Source organism: Protopterus annectens, chromosome 7.part0 (genome assembly GCF_019279795.1).
Source record: "Protopterus annectens isolate FY-2018-M chromosome 7.part0, PAN1.0, whole genome shotgun sequence".
Lineage (NCBI taxonomy): Eukaryota > Metazoa > Chordata > Ceratodontiformes > Protopteridae > Protopterus > Protopterus annectens.
Window position 1 is genome coordinate 1,611,555,813 of NC_056739.1, and position 19,014 is coordinate 1,611,574,826.

The following is a 19,014-nucleotide window of genomic DNA, read 5'->3' on the forward strand; positions in this document are numbered from 1 at the left end:
GGTATATAACTGAAGGAATTGTTAACACCAAGTATTTACACATCTGATTGTGTCTATTGTAATGAAAATGTAGTACTTGTTGGGCATTTATGTGTTTTTATTGGTTGTTCTTAAGCTGCAGTTTTGACTTGGTTTGCTGCCTTGAATTTTAATAAATTGGATATCCCAGATTGCCCATGGTTATTCAAGTGCCTACCTATTTTTGGATTACAGGTTTGCTTTGCTCCATTTGCTTTGAATATTATTGGTATACATACTTCAACCTTAGATTATCTAGGTTTAAATATAGTGAGAGAAATTGAAGAAGCTAAAGACATAAACTATTGAAAAACTCCAGAAAACATTACTAATTTAACCATTAAATGGAATAAAATGATAATATCATTTGAAGACAGATTGCAATTAATAAAAATGGCTATCTTTCCAAAAATATTGTATATAATACAACTTCTAGCTCTACCTCCAGATAAAATGCAAGTAAAGGAAAAAAACAAAAGTATTGATAAAATTCATTTGGTATCCAGAAAATACTAGTATAGCTTTTTACCATCATATCAAACCATGGGATTCAAGCGCTATTAATTTTCCAAATGTAAACATATATGTAAAATGGGGCTGCCATGGTGGTGCAGTGATTAGCATTGTCACCTCACAGTAAGAGGTTCTCCGGTTCGATCCTCGGCTGGGGTGCCTTCTGTGCAGAGTCTGCATGTCCTCCCTGTGGTCACGTGGGTTTCCTCTGGGTGCTCTGATTTCCTCCCACATCCCAAAGACATGCTGTAGGTGGATTGGACACTCTAAATTGGCCCTAGGTGTGAGTGCGTGCATGTGTGTGCCTTCTGTGGAAGGTTGGGTGCCGGGCTGGCAACTCCACACAGTAAAACTCCACTGCCAATCATGAGCAGACAAGGGATCCGCTGTGGTGACCTCTAACCGGGAAAAAGCTGAAAGAAGAAGAAGAAACACATATGTAAAGTGAGTAGTTTTTGAAACTATACTAAATTAGATCATAATTGTAACTCAGTTTGAAAGTTGATGCAACTAATTATACAAGAAAAATAATCATTTTGGTATTATATATGTAATTATTTTCAGAGTAACATCTCTTCTTTTACTGAATCCAGTTGCCACAATTACTGTCTAAAAATATTAAAAACACAATTATAGGCAACATAGATCTGAAACTATGGTTTGAGTTGAGCATTCCCATAAAAATTACAGAGAGTTTTGATAAAATTAACACAAGTAAACTAATAACTGGAAAACAAACAAAATTAATTCACTGGCAACAATGGTTTACTGACTTCAGAATTAAGGAAATGCCATATCTTATGAATAAATATAAATTCTCAAAATTGAATTTATGTTAAAATGTATGCACAGCAGAAATGTCTCCTATCATCTCAATCTCAGTACAAAACAAGTCAACTTTAATTGAACTTGTATATGAAATTACACGTAATGAACATAAAATAGAGAATAAAATATTCAAACTTTATAAAATCCTTGTGCCTTATAATATTAATAATAATGATAAATTTTGGAAACATATTACCCTAGGACATAATGCAACTCTAACTACAGAAAATAAAAAAAAAAACAGTTACTGAATTCTATAATAATACTTGGTGGTCACAATATTTGAGCATTTTCATTTGGAAATTTCTATGTAGGCCTTTCTTTACACCTAATAGAATATCCAAATTTAATAATAATGACAAAGAATGTTGGTGGTGTTAGAAATCTTGTAATACAGATTGGTCACATATATTTTTTGATTGTTCACATATAAAGCCCTTTTGAGAGAAAGTAGAAGATTTTTTTTAAAAGCATTATGGTTTGATACCTTCTCCTTGACAAAGATGCCAGTTTTACTCAATATAGCCAGAACAACCTAAAATCGACAATGAAACTCATTATTTATTGTGGGCAGTCATGGCTGTGTCAAGAAAAAAACATAACAAGGAAATGGAAAAAGTCATCATCGCCTCAGTTCAAGTATTTCTGCTCATTATTAAAAGAAGCAGCCATCAAAGGGACCAGAATAAAGGAAAGCAGAATATATCCAAGAACTATTCATAAGAATGCTTGGACTAAAGTTTTATCACTCATTGACATTTCAGAATATTGTTATCTCCACAAAATTATAACTGTATGCCTAGTTCTATAAAATTGTAGAAATTTTCTTTCTTTTCCTAAATATAAAAGCTACAAGTATTAAATAATTATTCAGGCAAGTTTGTATATATTGTAAATAGTTCTATAACGCATTGTTTAATTTTTCTATATGTTTCAGTTTCTAAGAAAGTAGTTTTCATTGTAATGCATTATGAAGATCTTAATAACATGTTTGAATAATTAAAAATATGAACAGAAGGTTAAACATGAGGATATTGAACAAACTAATATATTTAATTTACATTTTACCAATATTAGTAAATATGTAGAACATTAGGGTCTATGTTAAATGTTCGAACATCCAAAATGTCGAACGTTACATGGTCGAGACCAAATGTTCAACATTTGGATGTTCGAATATCAATTAAAAAAAAAAAAGAAAAAAAGAAAGACACAGCTTAACAGTGTGAGCAGGGGGGCTAGCCACTCCGAGACCGCACTTCAGTGCAGAAAAGGGAAATTCTCCCTATCTGCACTGTACGGCGCCGCTGAAAGTCGATCTTCGAACACTTGAAATTTCGAACTTTTGGTCTCGACCATGCAACTTTCGAAATTTTAAGCATTCGAAGAATTGACATAGACCTGAACATTATTGGCTGGAATCCTGTTTCCCAGTGTATAGTTTAATATCTGCAGTGGAATTTACTCTTTCTTGGTAACAAAATCATTATCTAGAATAAAAAATGATTGTAGCCTGTAAAACATTCTTCTCTAGTAGGCTAGGAATAGTTATACAGTTAAACAGATAAATGAGTTTTCTGACTTGTGCAGAGATTAAGTAAAAGAGAGAGTGAAAAATGCTAATGATTCTAATTTAAAAGTCAAGCAACACTGCGAAAAAGACACACCCTTCCCTCAGGGAAAGGCAACCTTGTAATCAGAGCACTTACATAGTGAATGTGCTGCTGAGGAAAGGGGGGCTTGCCTCTCTGCCAAAATCATCATCTTTTTTCTTTTATTTTGCTCTGTAACTGCCATAGAATTCCAGAAAGTGTAGCTATTTAATGGGAAAAATGATAGCATGGAAAGATAAGCCCACATACATTCTGAAGAGTCTTAGCTTTATGAAATGAACTAGAGTAGATAGAGTATGCCTTTCATTAATCAGCTTCCGTGAATGAAGTACATGTTAAAATAAATCTTAGCAGTGTTAAGAAACAGTGCGTCAGTACTCAGCAAATTTTGAGCATTAGCTTAGATCTCAAGAATCATGTGGAGGCACTACAGTTATATGTATAGTCTTGCATTCACAGCTGAAAAGATGCAAATGTATCTGAATGCTTTTGTGTTTATCATTTCTACAAGGCTTACTTGTGAAAACTGCAAACCATGCAACTCTGGTTCAGTCTTCTGTCATGTGTATTTGTGTGCGTGCTCATATGGTTAACAAAAATAGCATCGGCGAGAATGTATGCAACAATTAGTAATTACAGAAAAAAAATTGCATTTGATGTACTTTTGCACAGACTCTAACCAGAAACAAACTAATGTAATTCTAAAGAATGCATTTTTTGTACTACCAGTAAAATGCAGCTTAAAATAGTGTCATTTTTTTTTTCAGGTTTGACATCATTATAAATGATTTTGTCCCTTCTGTCCGCACTTTGTGTCTGGGTCTATAGAACTGGTCCTAAAAAGTAATTTTCAAAGTCTTTCTATAGTTGCGTATGTCTCTACCCATGACAGGCTCCCTTAGAGAGGTACGTGACCGGGAAAGAGATGGTTTACCAAAAGAAAAATTTCAGAGTAGAATTTACAAGCAAAATATCAAGAACACAAAGGAATATGAACACTGCTTTTTATTCATATTGATAACTTTTGCTAGACTGTGGATTTTTGCAATTCAGAAACAGCGTAATGAATGTATTGTTGATAGCCATGCTATTTCACAATGTCAGTGTACACTGAGCTTTTTCCCTTTATGAATTACATTTGTTCTTTTTACAGGATAACATCTTCTATATGGAGCCTCAAAAGTTTGAATCAGGCAAAGGAAAGTGCTCATATGATCCCAAGCTCAATAGTGTCTCTACACTGATCAGTAAGTATAAGTCCATAAAGGTACCTACATATCAGGAGGGCATCAGTATCCCTATGAAAACCTCAGCACTAGGTAACTACATATCAGGAGGGCATCAGTAGCCCTATGAAAACAACAGCACTAGGTACCTACATATCAGGAGGGCATCAGTGTCCTTATGACACCTCAGCACTAGGTGCATACATATCAGGAAGGCATCAGTATCCCTATGACAACATCAGCACTAGGTACCTACATATCAGGAGGGCATCAGTATCCCTATGACAACCTCAGTAATAGGTACTACATATCAGGAGGGCATCAGTATCCCTATGACAACCTCATCACTAGGTACCTACATATCAGGAGGGGTATCAGTATCCCTATGACAACCTCAGCACTAGGTACCTACATATCAGGAGGGTATCAGTATCCCTATGACAACCTCAGCACTAGGTACCTACATATCAGGAGGGCATCAGTATCCTTATGACAACCTCAGCACTAGGTACCTACATATCAGGAGGGTATCCTTATCCCTATGACAACCTCAGCACTAGGTACCTACATATCAGGAGTGTAGCAGTATCCCTATGACAACCTCAGCACTAGGTACCTACATATCAGGGGGGCATCAGTATCCTTATGACAACCTCAGCACTAGGTACCTACATATCAGGAGGGCATCAGTATCCCTATGACAACCATAGCACTTGGTACCTACATATCTGAAGGGCATCAGTATCCCTATGAAAATCTCAGCACTAGATACCTACATATCAGGAGAGCATCAGTATCCCTATGACAACCTCAGCACTAGGTACCTACATATCAGGAGGGCATCAGTATCCCTATGTCAACCACAGCACTAGGTACCTACATATCAGGAGGGCATCAGTATACCAATGACAACCTCAGCACTAGGTACCTACATATGAGGAGGGTATCATTATCCCTATGACAACCTCAGCACTAGGTACCTACATGTCAAAAGTGTAGCGGTATCCCTATGAAAACCTTAGCACTAGGTACCTACATATCAGGAGGGCATCAGTATCCTTATGACAACCTCAGCACTAGGTACCTACATATCAGGAGGGCATCAGTATCCCTATGACAACCATAGCACTAGGTACCTACATATCAGGAGGGCATCAGTATCCCTATGAAAACCTCAGCTCTAGGTACCTACATATCAGGAGGGCATCAGTATCCCTATGACAACCTCAGCACTAGGTACCTACATATCAGGAGGGCATCAGTATCCCTATGACAGCCACAGCACTAGGTACCTACATATTAGGAGGGCATCAGTATCCCTATGTCAACCTCAGTACAAGGTACCTACATATCAGGAGGGTATCAGTATCCCTATGAAAACCTCAGCATTCAAGATGGTGTAACATTAAATAATTCCATAGACAAGTTCCACAAACCCCTAAGCCCCATTATTACACTTAGTCATGCCTATGTTAGCAGAACCACCTGGACCCTACAACTGTGTCTCATCCTGCCCTGTTAAGTTACTGGTTATTGTATGCCTAACCTAGAATGGGAAGAGGATATGGAGGTACTCCAGGGAGCAAGGCAATCACTCTTCAGTTTCCATTTACACCCATAGGCCCCAAGAAATCTTATTTGCAAGCAAGATAGATAGATAGATAGATAGACAGATATATAGACAAACAGGTAGATGTTTGTTTTCTGTGAAATGATGTTCCATATGTCATTATTATTCTGTCAGTGTGGTGCTAATGCCATGTTTCATGCACTTTTGCTCAGCAGCAGAGTTTAGTACAATTTTAGTAAAAGTATGTTAATTAGCAAAAGAATCATACTGGGTACCTGTACAAGTCAACATTAAAACTGAAGCATGTCAAACTATTAGGTAATGGTATCTATCCACTTTCAGTTTTAATAAACAATACTAATATTCCATGGGCATGCCAAAGTAAGCTTTCACTGTTTTATGAACGTTCCCACATTTTCTCACAAAATAAGGACTGAAAAACATTATAATTTGTATTTTGTACTCATGCCTATCTGTTTAGGGGAAAACTGTGAAGGTAAACTTTTCCTGAGGATTTGCAAATGAGTTGACAAATCTTTTTTATGACATGCTAGTTCTTAGGGCACAATTTTCTTACTCTAAGTTGTAGGGAGTCCAGAATAACAGCTCTGTCTTCAGCAGTTTGTTTGCATTTGCCATCTTTCTGCACTCCTTAGTGACAATGTACTTGTGCCTATAGGAGGATATTTGCCATGGGAAGAACAGCAAAACTAAACAGAAAGAGAAAGCTATCTATAGATAGTTTGTTTAGAAGCTAGCTGTCCTTCTTTCTTACCATCATAAGATATAAAAAAGTTATTTATAAAGGATTTTCTAAACACTTTAGTTTTGTCTAGCTAACATCTTCACTGTTTATGCACATCTAGATAAAGAAGAATCATTTTGTGGATCAGAATAAAAAACAGAGAGCTGTGTAGTTTGATTAAGGCTAAATTCAGATACTGCTTTATGCATAAGGAAGTGATTGGTTCTCAGACTCATCCTGTCCATCTGAAAGATCAAAAAACAGACATAAAGGACTGTAATTCAGGTCTATCTGAAGTTAAAGCTACCTGGAAAGGCAATCTTCCATGTTAGAAATTTTAGAGAAGAGCTCGATGCAGGTTCAATGGAAGGTTGAGTTATGTTTTTTTTTTTTCAAAATAAAATTCAAATCCCAAGAAGAAGTCACATTCTTTCTTGGTGATCTGATATGCAAAACCCATTTTAAGAATTGTTTCACTTGATATACAGAGGAATGAGTATGGCTAGCAAGCTGGAATGGCAAAAAGATGTACCTTTATTGGTGTACACAAGGTAAGAATTGAGTAATTCCTAAAGGTACAAGAGAAATAAGGGTACCACCACTTCAGATGGACCGTGTCCTCTATTTTGACACTTAAAAAATATTTTCCATTTGGATAAATAAGGTTTCCTATTAGCAGGTTTTCTTGCATCCTACAATACCTGTTGCATGTCCTCAGGGGAAAAAAACGAACTTGACTATAAAATGTCATAGACCTATCATATACACAATTAGATTCAGATTATGGATACTGGGATGAATTGGAAATCCCATGTCCTGTGTGAGCAAGTCCATTCTGTGAGGAAGCTTCTGGTAACTACCCTCAGACAGTTTCATAATTGATAAGAGTATGTGCAGGAAGACCCCCTGTTATAGCATCCAGTTGTGAGGGTCTGTCTTGGATCTGCTCCAGGAGTCTGCTACTGTGTTCTGCATTCTGCCCTGTTGGGATTGTAAGTTGATTGAAGAAATAAATCATGATGAATTGCTATTTTGCAAGACAGTCATAGTCAGCCTACAAAGGGGGTATGATCTTGATCCTCCTAGTTTGTATTTGTATCGCATTACAGTGGTATTATCTGTTACCGGTAAAAGAGCGCCTAGAGACCAAAGTTGATTCAGAGCTTTCAGGGCGTTTATAAAAGCCAACATTTCTTTCAGGTTGACATATTTTTGTCCGTGCTGTGGTTCCCAGACTCCAAGCACCTTAACACCCACAGAAACAGCACCCCAGCAAAGACCAAGGCTGGCATCTATGATCACAGTCTGAGAGGGGCTAGGAGGTGGGAAAGGACCCTTGAGTTGGATAGGACTTGTCTGGTCCATCAAAAAAGTTCTTTCTTGACCAAGTTTTTTTTTTTGTCATAATCAACTTTTATTGACTCAGCTATTCCCAGTTTGGGCAGCCCTTATGCATGATTCACTGACTTTTTCATTTTTTAAACAAGTGACTTTCCTTATTAGTATCTTATAATTTATACATAGGGTACAAGCCCAAATTTGTGTTTTCAATTTTTGATTAATTTTTTATACAGCCATCCAAATCCTTAATTATACTTTATTCCTATTATTATATATAGCAAGCTAAGCTGTAACAATAACAAATTAAATAAAATAATGAATTATTGTCTTACACATTATATTTAAAAAACAGCAAGGACCAGAACACAGTATAAGCACAGTGATACCAGAACAGGCAAATCATTTTTTCTGTGTTTCCTTTGTTTTTCCTTTGTTATTCATTTATATTTTCTTAGCAGTCTATGATTTTAAAAGAAGAATCCTACTGGTGTCTATTCACACTTAGTCGTCTGAGTTTTGTTAATACGTTTCCTGTATGTTATACTTATTTCTAACCTTTCTGTTTATTTTTTTTATAATCCTTTTTTCAGCTCTTTATCCCATATGTCCTGCATTATTTTTGTAACATCACTCATCTTATGGCTTTTCTCCAACTTCCACTTTCTGGTAACAGCGTTTTTAACTGTGAGCATAAGCAGTAAAATTAATGTTTTGTAATGTCCAATCCACATTAGCTCATTAACCCAAATTAAAAATATCATTTCCTTCTTCAAACCTGCTTCTTTCCCAGTTATAATGTGTATTACTACCTATATTTTATGTTTGAATCTTTCTAATCCTGTCCAATTATATATATATATATATATATATATATATATATATATATATATATATATATATATGTGTGTGTGTGTGTGTGTGTACAAAATGTACCTAGTGGCATCAGGTATATTTTTTTCTATTCTATGGGGAGCTTAGAAATATTTTTGCAAGCACTTCTAGATGAGCATTCTGAATTTTCTGAACTTAGTTCCATGTCTGAAGCTAAACACATTTGTTTTGTCGTATATTGTTTATTTAGCCCTGCATCAAACTCTTCTCTCAATTTGTATGATTGTTCTCCATGATTGTCTGTTACAATCTTCTATGCCTTACTAAACCAATCTTTTTTAGACACCTTTTCTGTCCTAGACAGTATCAAAAAATTACTATTTTTTCACCCACTAATGTGATTCCTTAGGTTTTGCTTCATTACTGTTTTTAATCTCATGTATGGTAAATTGCATCCTTCACTTATTTAAAAACATATCTTGCTTTTAAAAATGTAAGATCCCCTCTCTATAATAATCTGTTCCAAATCTCTAGGTTCTTTTACCTCACTTAAGCCATTCTGTCACTGCTTGTCCCTTTTCACGTCTGTACATTTTCTTGTAATATTCCTGTCACTAGTATTGCACCTTCCCATTCTTCACCTTACTTCCCTGTAGCACTCCTTTTATTGTATCATATGCATATTTCACAGTCCATGCATTTTCCCTTTTTTGTGCTTCATTTCCATAATCCTAATATTTAATTACTTCCTTGTATTCGCCTTGTCTATAAATCACATTCTTCCATTTTACATTGTATAACTAATATTGCATTAAATGATATAGACTCAATTGTGTGGGATTATTCTTCACAAAGTTGAGAAATAAAGCAGGGAAAGATTGACGGTGAGACTGTTGAACCTAAACTGATTTGAGAAACCAATGGATCTTTCTAATGTGAAATCTGGCATGTGGAATCATAAAATAAAAGAGGCCATGAAACCTAGAACATTCAGAAATTGTCTTGCAGTGGGCATTTTCTTTTGAAAGATCTTGAGGAAGTACTGGTCATAAGTTTGCCTTCTTTTCCTGGGAGAAAAAATGCATTCATCAGGGAATTGTCTAGAAGACATTGCAGAAAAAACAATATTTGACTTTCAATTTGAGATTACTTTTTTAGGTTTAAGGTGAAACCCTGATTGTGGAAAAGATTCATAGTGAACTGCAAAACTGCTGCCTGGAATGGTATGGCTGGTTGAGGCCAGTATCAGTCAATCATCCAGATAAGGAATAATGTGTATGCCTTGAAGCATGCAATGAGCTATTGCTGGAGTGAGGCATTTGGTAAAGACTCTTGGTGCAGTAAAAAGTCCAAAGGGCAAAGAAGTAAATTGGTAATATAATCTCAAGGCAAAAAATAAAAAATAAAAATGATCTGTGCTTTTTGTGAGTAGGGGTATGTAAGCAAGCATCTTTGAGTTCATAGTTTCATAGGAGATTACCATGTTAATGGCTTAAGAACTCTTACAAGCCTATCCGGTATAAACCAGTTTTACTCAATATGTAGCCCCTCGGGGCAAGAAGATGGCATGGGCTTGTACATATTCCTTGAGTATTTTACAGATTGCTCCTGTCTCTAAGGGACATAAGCTCTACCCCAGGTGTGCATTTGTGATTCCCCAATCATCGATCCAAATTGCTTTTGAGGAAGGCTAGGGAAGGGTTCTGTTTAACATGAAAAGAAAGCCTATTCCAAAGAAGGGGTCATCTCTGTGACACATATCTGTCTCTCCAGGATGATTTGTATGAGTCACTGCCTAGGTTTAGATTCCTAGATCAGGTAACCCCCATGCTGTTTGTCTTGTGGATGTGTAGTAGCTCCATCAGGGCTAGATTTGAGAGTGCTTTGTAGGTTAGGCATAGTTTACCCCTTAATAGTTGGCAGGAGACAGAGTAAAGGGATAGGGCCTTAAGTCTATCCACATAGGACATGTTGTCAACACCCTGTATTTTCTTTGTGAGGAAACTCTGGGGTTGCTCCAGCTGTTGTAAGTGCCTAGTCAAGTACATGCCAAATGGCATGTTGTACCCAATTATTGGTCTAATGAGGGCTGAGTACAGTGGGACTAGAACTTCCTTGGATCTGGATGTCATACATTTATTTATAAACTGTGCCACATAGAATGACTTCCTCACCACTGTCGACACATGGTGGTTAAAGTTCAGGCTACTATCTCTCTGTGTGCCTAGATCTCTCACCTCTGAGTATAAGTCTACAGTGACCAGAAAAGCTTGGGGGTAAAGAAGAGGGAAGAGAACTTGTGTCAACATTCTGAATTTTGGAATGAGCAGAATTTTTTTTTTTAGATTGGATAGATTTTGAATGAGTCTCCAGGTTTTCGCTTTCCTGGGGCCCTGGAAAAGTCATGAGTTAAATCCTTGTCACCATTGCACTGAGGGACTGTCTCTAAGGGTCTATATTATATAAGTGAATGCTCAAAATTGCGAACGCTGTATAATCGACCCAAATTCCACGAAAACACAAAATACCGAATAAACAGATCAGCAACTTTTTTTCCCATGGGAAAAAATTCACTGATCCATTAAAAAAATGCAAAAAACCCCCACACAAAATAAAGTAGGGGGTTCGCCCCCCACACCCACACCCCCTTCTTAAATATACGAACTCTGAGATCGCACCACAGTGGAGGAAATGGCAAAGTCTCGAAAATGGCCCAATGATTTTTTTTCCTAGGAAAAAAAAAATGCTGTTCCGTGCTTTCAGAATTTTGCCATTTCACTCAAAGAAGGTCAATTAAGCAGCGTTTGCAATTTCAAGCATTCGCTGACTTAATAGGAACCCATCTCTATGACACCCTGAAGCAATAATGCTGCAATAATTTGAGGCGTAGATGAAGCTTGTCTTTTAGGGGCTGAGAAACACCTGATGTAATGGGAGGAGATGACCACTGTCTTTTGTAACCCTGCTCCTTGATAATTAGAAACTATGAATATATAGTTATTGATTGCCACAGACAGATTCAAACGAAGGCTGGGGTTGAGAGGAGAAGTAAGTAGTAAGTGGTGATGACAATTAAATGTTTTTTTCTTTAGGAGTTAGATCCCAGTCAGACATTAGAGTTCATTCTGGAGTCTGCTTGCCACTTCCATTTAAACTGTTCTTCCTCTGATTTCTCCTGAGTAGATCTGAAGGGTTAATGAAGCAATGCACATAGGTTGAATGTACAGTTCCTTGGAAATTTAAGATGAGTTAAGAAAAGCTGTTTAACTCCCTACATGAGATTTCCTTTCAATCTTATAACTTTTTGAAAACTTCTGTAGAATATTACAGAAAAGGAAGTCCTTTTCTGGGGAGGCATTTAATGACTGAGGTTTCACATCCTCGGGGAAGTACTGCAGTCTTATCCCAAGCTTGCCTTCTCATAAGTGTAAATGTAAAATAAGAGCTGGTACAGTGGTAACTGGAAATACGAAGTACTGGTAAAAAACAAGTCCAATGTCAAAAGAAATACACAGATTTATTTCTAACAAGCAAAGCTTTCGGTTAAACCATTCTTCCTCAGTGCTAATACATTCACAATGTTAAAACTCACTTTATATAAATCAGATAAAAACATGTGATCACAGTCAGCCAGTCACAGAAAATAAACAATTAGCATACTAATTAATACATAAAAATTGCTACATAAAACTTAATTCCTTAAAAAACAATATTTTAACAACATTCATGCCCATGAATATATAGTAAAACTTTCTATATGTATTCATTAATATACTCCTGGTTGTTTCTTAACTAATACAGGTTTTGTACTAACAATGTTATTCAAACCTGGTTTAGAATCTGCTTGTAACCTATAAGGCATTTACAGCATTTTTACAGCATTTACAGCACCATGGCCAAATTTAATTGGGTGTTCACCCACCTGAGAGGCAGAGTTAATCATGTCCATAACATAAGATTTCATGTCAGAGTTACAAAGATTTGTCAAAACAGATAAAAGGAATGTGGGTTTGGCAGTTAATGGTTCTAAAGGCTAAGGTGTAGATTGTATGAATTTTGGCTGTACCTATCAATAACTCCCTTGTCTTTATCACTAGAAATTTGGTTAGAAAAGGGAAAGGTTCTAGCATCTTTATCAGCAGCCAAAATAAATGACAACATGCTCAGCAGATACATTTTTAGAAATGTGGTTGTAAATATTGTACCCTTGCAAAATCTGCCAGGCTTCTTAGGGGTTGGGAGCTGACAGCCTAGGGTACTGAAACAACAGAAAGGCATCTTCAAGAGCACCCAAAACTGGAAGTATAGCAACAGGCTTTGGGGTTCAATATTCAACCACTAATAGTGCCTTTTCCGGGAGACAGAAACTTCTTTACCTTCATATTTGAAAAACATCTTTCATTTTAGCAATTGAAAGGATATTTCCTCATTGGGGGTGTCAGAGGATAAAGTGCCTCAGCCTCATTTTCACATCTGGTGGAGGAGAGAGAAACTGAGATACATAAACAAGTCTTTTAATTCTCAGAATGTGAAAATGCATCTTCTTCTTCAGAAGAAGAAGAAGGCACAGTCTTCCTTTTAATCGGAATAAAAGTGGATGAAGAGGTTACAAGCAAAGATGATTGAAATGACTGGATAGCTTTAAATTGATCCTGTGCAAAGTTAAACAAATCTTGTTTGCCTTTTTGAATGGAAGGGGTAGAAAGAGGAGAGATTGGTTGTCTGGGTATGTTTCCAAGGAACATTCAGAAGTAAGGTCTTCAGAGTTGAAGCCACAGGCCTGATCTCCATAAGATAGCCTTCAACATCCTCCCTAAGAGATGGTGGATTCTTCCCTCACCCTCAGACAATATGATTATTGGTTCTCTGTTCCTGGATGACTTTGCTGAAAATTTGGTCTGATCAGATGTTCAAGTATCCAGAGATTTAGCAGCCTTCAAAAGGAAAGTACTAGAGGGAGCAGGAAAAACAGAACGTCTTGGCATAGTCATCATTTATAGAGTGACAGAGAGGAGGATGTATGGTTATCATCAATCATCTCTCTTAAAGATTTGTTTTCCTTTTACCTGAGGGAGGAGGTATGGTGAAGAGGAGAATGGTGCCACAACTTCATGTGCCAAGTCCTGAAGACATTTGTTCTGTAAATAATCAGGAAGGGCATTTACTCCTCTTCAAACAGTCTTCAGGGTAACTAACTGACAAAAAGGGCACAATTTCATCTAGTGTTCAGCCCCAAACTAAAACCAACAGCTAGAGTAGGAGAGGAGTCCTTTTATGATATTTAGCACCTATAACCACAATTTGTTTTTCTGAGAGACATAAGAAAGTTTTTCACAAAATATTGTAAAGAAATAAGATGCCCCCCCCAATGGGGCACTTACCTGCCTGAAGGTCTTATGCCCCAGTGTGGTCACAAACGAAAGCAGAGCTGCTGACGATTCTAAGTACTTACAAATAAATATAATCTTGTTGAGTCAGTACAGAAATTACTTTTTTCAGTAATTAGTGGGTACACACACACACACACACACACACACACACACACACACACACACACACACACACACACACACACTATACCTCTCAACTTTTTAGAATGAGAAATCTAGACAAAGCAATAAATAATCGAGGGACAAAGGCAAATTTTAAATATTGCTCTTAGAAAGTTGATAGAATAATAAGCTTTGCTTTAGCATAAATTTTATAAAGGATATGAAGTCTGAACCTCAAATTTCTGTAATTATTTTCTGACTTCAGTCCTAAATGATTTTCCAATGATTTGCCAGAAAACCACAATTTTTGAAGAAACAGACTAAAAATATGATGCAAAAATATGGGCAGTTGAGAGCTATGACACACATACACACACACACACACACACACACACACACACACACACACACGCGCGTGCATCCTTGTGTGCATGCATGCACGTAAACAAATATCTTCAGTTATCCCAGGGGAAACCTGTACCAGTATCAGTACCCAGCAAAAAGAAAGCTGTCTGTTCTGTGAAACACAAATTAATTCTTTTTAAGGCATGCAAAAAGAATAGCCTTAGGCCACAGACTGGATGTCCTAATCTCCTAGTCCCAAATGTATGTTTCAGGATGGCCCTGGAAATGTCCCTGTACAGGCAATGGTGGCAGTGTTATCTAATATTCTCTATTTCTGAAACCGTAACAGCAGCTTGCCTGTAATATAAAAATTCTCAAACTCCCCCCTGTGTATTTCCATCCAGCATCCCTCAGTCTGTAGTACACTGTCATTATTACCATGTTCCCACAAGTGGGCATTGACCAGTGCTGGATCCTCTAGTGTCCAGTCTCAGAGCTAAAGAAATATGTTCTCTGTTAACAGCTAACCCAAAGACACCCACTGCAGTTCATCCCTATTACATATAGATATGCATAACCATCTAACAAATATCAGCAAGTGCAAAATCTCCAGTGTAACAATGATTTTTCTAGTGACTTCTTCTTCTTCTTTCGGCTGCTCCCGTTAGGAGTCACCACAGCAGATCAACTGTTTCCATTTCTTCCTGTCCTTTGCATCTTGCTCTGTCACACCAACTGCCTGCATGTGACTACAACTTTAAAATATCCATTTTTTTGTGAGATGCACTTACTGTTTATTTAGCAGTTTCTGTACTACCAGCAGCACATTCACTTACACTCTCTCTGGGAATAACTAATCCCCAAGTATCAGTGATCTCTCAGCAGTCAGTGGAAAGTACTCAGAAACCACAGAGGCAGTGAAAACTGACATGCATACAGGGAGAAAATGCAAATTCCAGACAGAAGGTACCCCAACAGGAAAATGAACTGGTGAAATATATATAAGTGAACCATGAAGGAATGCTTTGAAGAAAATAAATTAAGCTACAGAATGAAGGATAAATGAACTGTTTTCCTATTTAGTAAACAAAGCAGAAAGAGCAAATCATACTTCACTTGTCATAATTAGGTAGTTTAATGTAAGGTAAGCTATGTGTTCTGTAGAAACAAGAACTGTATTGTAGGAAGTTTAAGTAAGTTGTCTGCTGCATGATTTGAAACTCTGCCTGTGTATTAACGTGAAGTTTAAATGTCACTCACTATAAAGTTGTAATAGCAGTGGTCATCTAGGGAGTTAAAGCTTTCCAGTTCTGGATTAGTAATTAAGTAAAAACAGTATTCAGTTTTCCCTGCAAGAAAGTTGTTATAATTCACTGTGAGTTACTTTTTGCAGTGTCATAAGTTCAGGTGCTTTCAGCTTAACTCTGTTTTGCCTGTACAGACAACAACTTACCAGCTACCTTAACTTAAATATACTCCTGGAATTTAGTAAGATACAGGCCCACAATTTAGCCAGTTTCAGGTAAACCTGCACTGTGTTACTGCACGTAATAGTGTACTGCAAGAAGTTCTGTAACTTTGAAAACAATGTAGGCATTGAAAGTAACATTTTTGAAGTAAAGCTAGCCTTTGCTTATTAACCATTAATAGTAGTGGACACTATGCATTTAGGTTTTATCTACTGCCCTTCTACTGTTATCTTTTTCATGGCCCTTTCCCATCATTCTTTAAGTTGTTACTTCAAAATCTCTTGCCCCTGCACAATGACATCTGTGAAAACTGAAAACAAAAGAAATCCCGGTATCAGACAAGCTGTGACTCCACTACTCTCTTGTGAACATTGCACATTTATCCACAGTAGTGGACTGTGTAAATGACAGGAGTCTCAACATCTGTCAGGCAGTACTAGGAAGACATTTCAATCAGTGACTCACTTACAAGTGAAACTGCTACTGCTCTTTGTTTGCTAAGTGATCCCTTGGCCACCTGAAAGGCTTCTTGCCATTTACTAAATAATCCCTTTACTTGTTTCATTTGGGCTGAGAGCTGTCTTATCTCATGTGCTTTACTGGTTCAGCTAAGTAAAACCATGCCGTACAATAGGACTTTCTGTTTCTTCTGATAGGGCAATTAAAATGCATGGTTTGATCATGGTGTCCCTGCTTTACATTCTTTTATTGCCTCTACCACTGTTGTGGGTGCACATAGTTAATTTGATTATTAGTTTGACCTCTTTCTATATTAGTCATTGAGTGATAAATTATACTGTATGATAATGAATTTCAATAACCTGGCCTTTATTTCTAACTATATTTTAAATGCATATTGTATTATATTGCCTTGTAATGTACAATACTGCATTATATTATACTGTCCTATACCACACTACACCATACCATACTATACCTAACTGTAGCATGCCATACCATGCAGCACCATAGTTTCTCAGACTCAGTCACAATGATTTTCTTTCAAACTATAGAAAAGCCACCAAGACTCCCCTAAATATCAAAAAGTGCTTTTGGCTTCCTCATACAAAAAAAGCATTTGCTGCACACTACTGAATAATGCCCCCCCCCCCCCACACACACACACACATGTACACTTGAAATAACAGATATTCTGCATAGTCCATTACATTTTTAAAACTAACTTGCAATCAAGGATACTTATTCAATTAATTTTGTATTTTTGTGTTCAGCTACATCTCACATAAGATTATTTTAAGCATCAGCATCCTCTAAACAGGTTCTGGCCTCACCATTTAAGAAATGTTGGACAATACTATACTATAGCCATGCTGATGTCTTTAGACAACTTTTGCTTTAACAAAAATCACACTTAATCCTCTAATCCTATTATACACTTTGTAATTTTCCATCTTCATATTCTATAATTCATTTTCTGGCCACCATATGAATAGCCTTCCCCATTAACTGTACCTGTGTTAGCCTCACCCATATCCCAACATGAGAAATGAATATGTATGTCATTATATGCAAAAAAACTGGACCTGCAACCATGGCAGCTGCAAGTGAAAATTTCTGTGACTCCAATGAATGATTGTAAAAGTACTAAAGAGCAACATGATAGCACTCTAGCCGACTAAGTGCTACCTGAAAGCATTGGCTTCTAAAATTCAAAATCAAGATATGTTTTACAGGAGCCTGATGCTATAATCTACCCAATAAAGTATGACTATAGGTTAACATCATACCTGGTCATTTTTAATTTTCATGACTTATTTTAAAGCTATTTGACATTAAGGCTTTCTGTAGAATCAGACATAAAGTCAGTTTCTGTCAAGAAAAACATACATTATGAGTTTTGCGTTTCAAGAAGGAAACATTTAATAATTCAATAAATTTCATGATAATTAACTCTCCTCAACATTAACTAAAATGGTTGTGTCACATCACTGTAAGTTCATATAATACAAACACTACCAGTAAAAAAGGAATATGGAAAAAATCATTATAGCAACATCTTGCCAGTAAATCAGCAGAAGACAGAAATACTTCCCTAATAAATCAAAGTCCTCATCTATGAAACTGACCGTTCTGGTCTGGGAGTAGCAGTTGGCACCAGAAGGTGGGATCAGAGATATGATGCACTTCTGGAATGCATGGCTGCAATCCTTGCTCATCAAGCAATAGCACATTGTAGTAACAGCATATTTTTTGTTAGGTGGAATGCAGCTGGGAGGAATGAGACAGAAATATCATCAGCAACTAATGCCATTACAATGGTTTGTAATTTATTCATACCTTTGCAAGGTATAACAAGAAAACAAAGAACATATATGGGTCATGGAGACACTTGTGACCTACACTAGGCAGTCCACTGACCTCTCCAATGCTGCATCCTGACTTCTTCACCAGAACTCCCTAATGTTCACATTGTGTTGTTCACAATGGCTGACACCCTGCATTTTCTAAAAACTGAAGTGGCTAACACTTAAAAGGCACCTTACATGTTGCTGTCTTGGGGAGCAGGAAATGGTGCTGGATAAGGGAAGAGGGTGACTCCAAGGAAGGAACATAAAGAGACTAAACAAGAAGACCAAAACATTAGCCTGCCTAGATCCTCATTTAGACAGTCACACAATTAATTAAACTAACACTGAAAACTTAGATCACCTTTGTCCAGCCGCACAAATTAATCTAAGACCAGATGTTTTAATACCTTAATAAAAACAACTAAATACCTAGATAACAATGAAACCTAGGGCCACATACAAGCACTGTAGTTCAGACTGGAAAGCAAAGTTGAATTCTTACCAGCTAATGTAAATACCACTCAGAAGAAACTGCTCAGTGTGTTACTGCCATAACATTTTCTACAATATTATTGTATGTACATTTTGAAGGAATGTTTCACTGTAATGTAAACTGCAGATATGTATATAGTTTCTCAAGTTATAGTGCAGATGTAAATGTATATAACACCTTCTACAGATGCTTACCAAAGGCATATTACCATAGGAAGATTC

General features: G+C 36.8%; 1 protein-coding gene across 3 annotated transcripts in view; it reads left to right on the forward strand.

The window, feature by feature from the left end:
- SEMA3F (semaphorin 3F) overlaps positions 1-19,014 on the forward strand; it is an 861,789-nt gene that overhangs the window by 601,450 nt on the left and 241,325 nt on the right. For all 3 annotated transcript variants that reach the window (XM_044078156.1, XM_044078155.1, XM_044078157.1), the window contains one exon: positions 4,126-4,219. In XM_044078156.1, the coding sequence (XP_043934091.1) occupies positions 4,126-4,219 (94 nt within the window). The remainder of the gene's footprint in view (positions 1-4,125; positions 4,220-19,014) is intronic.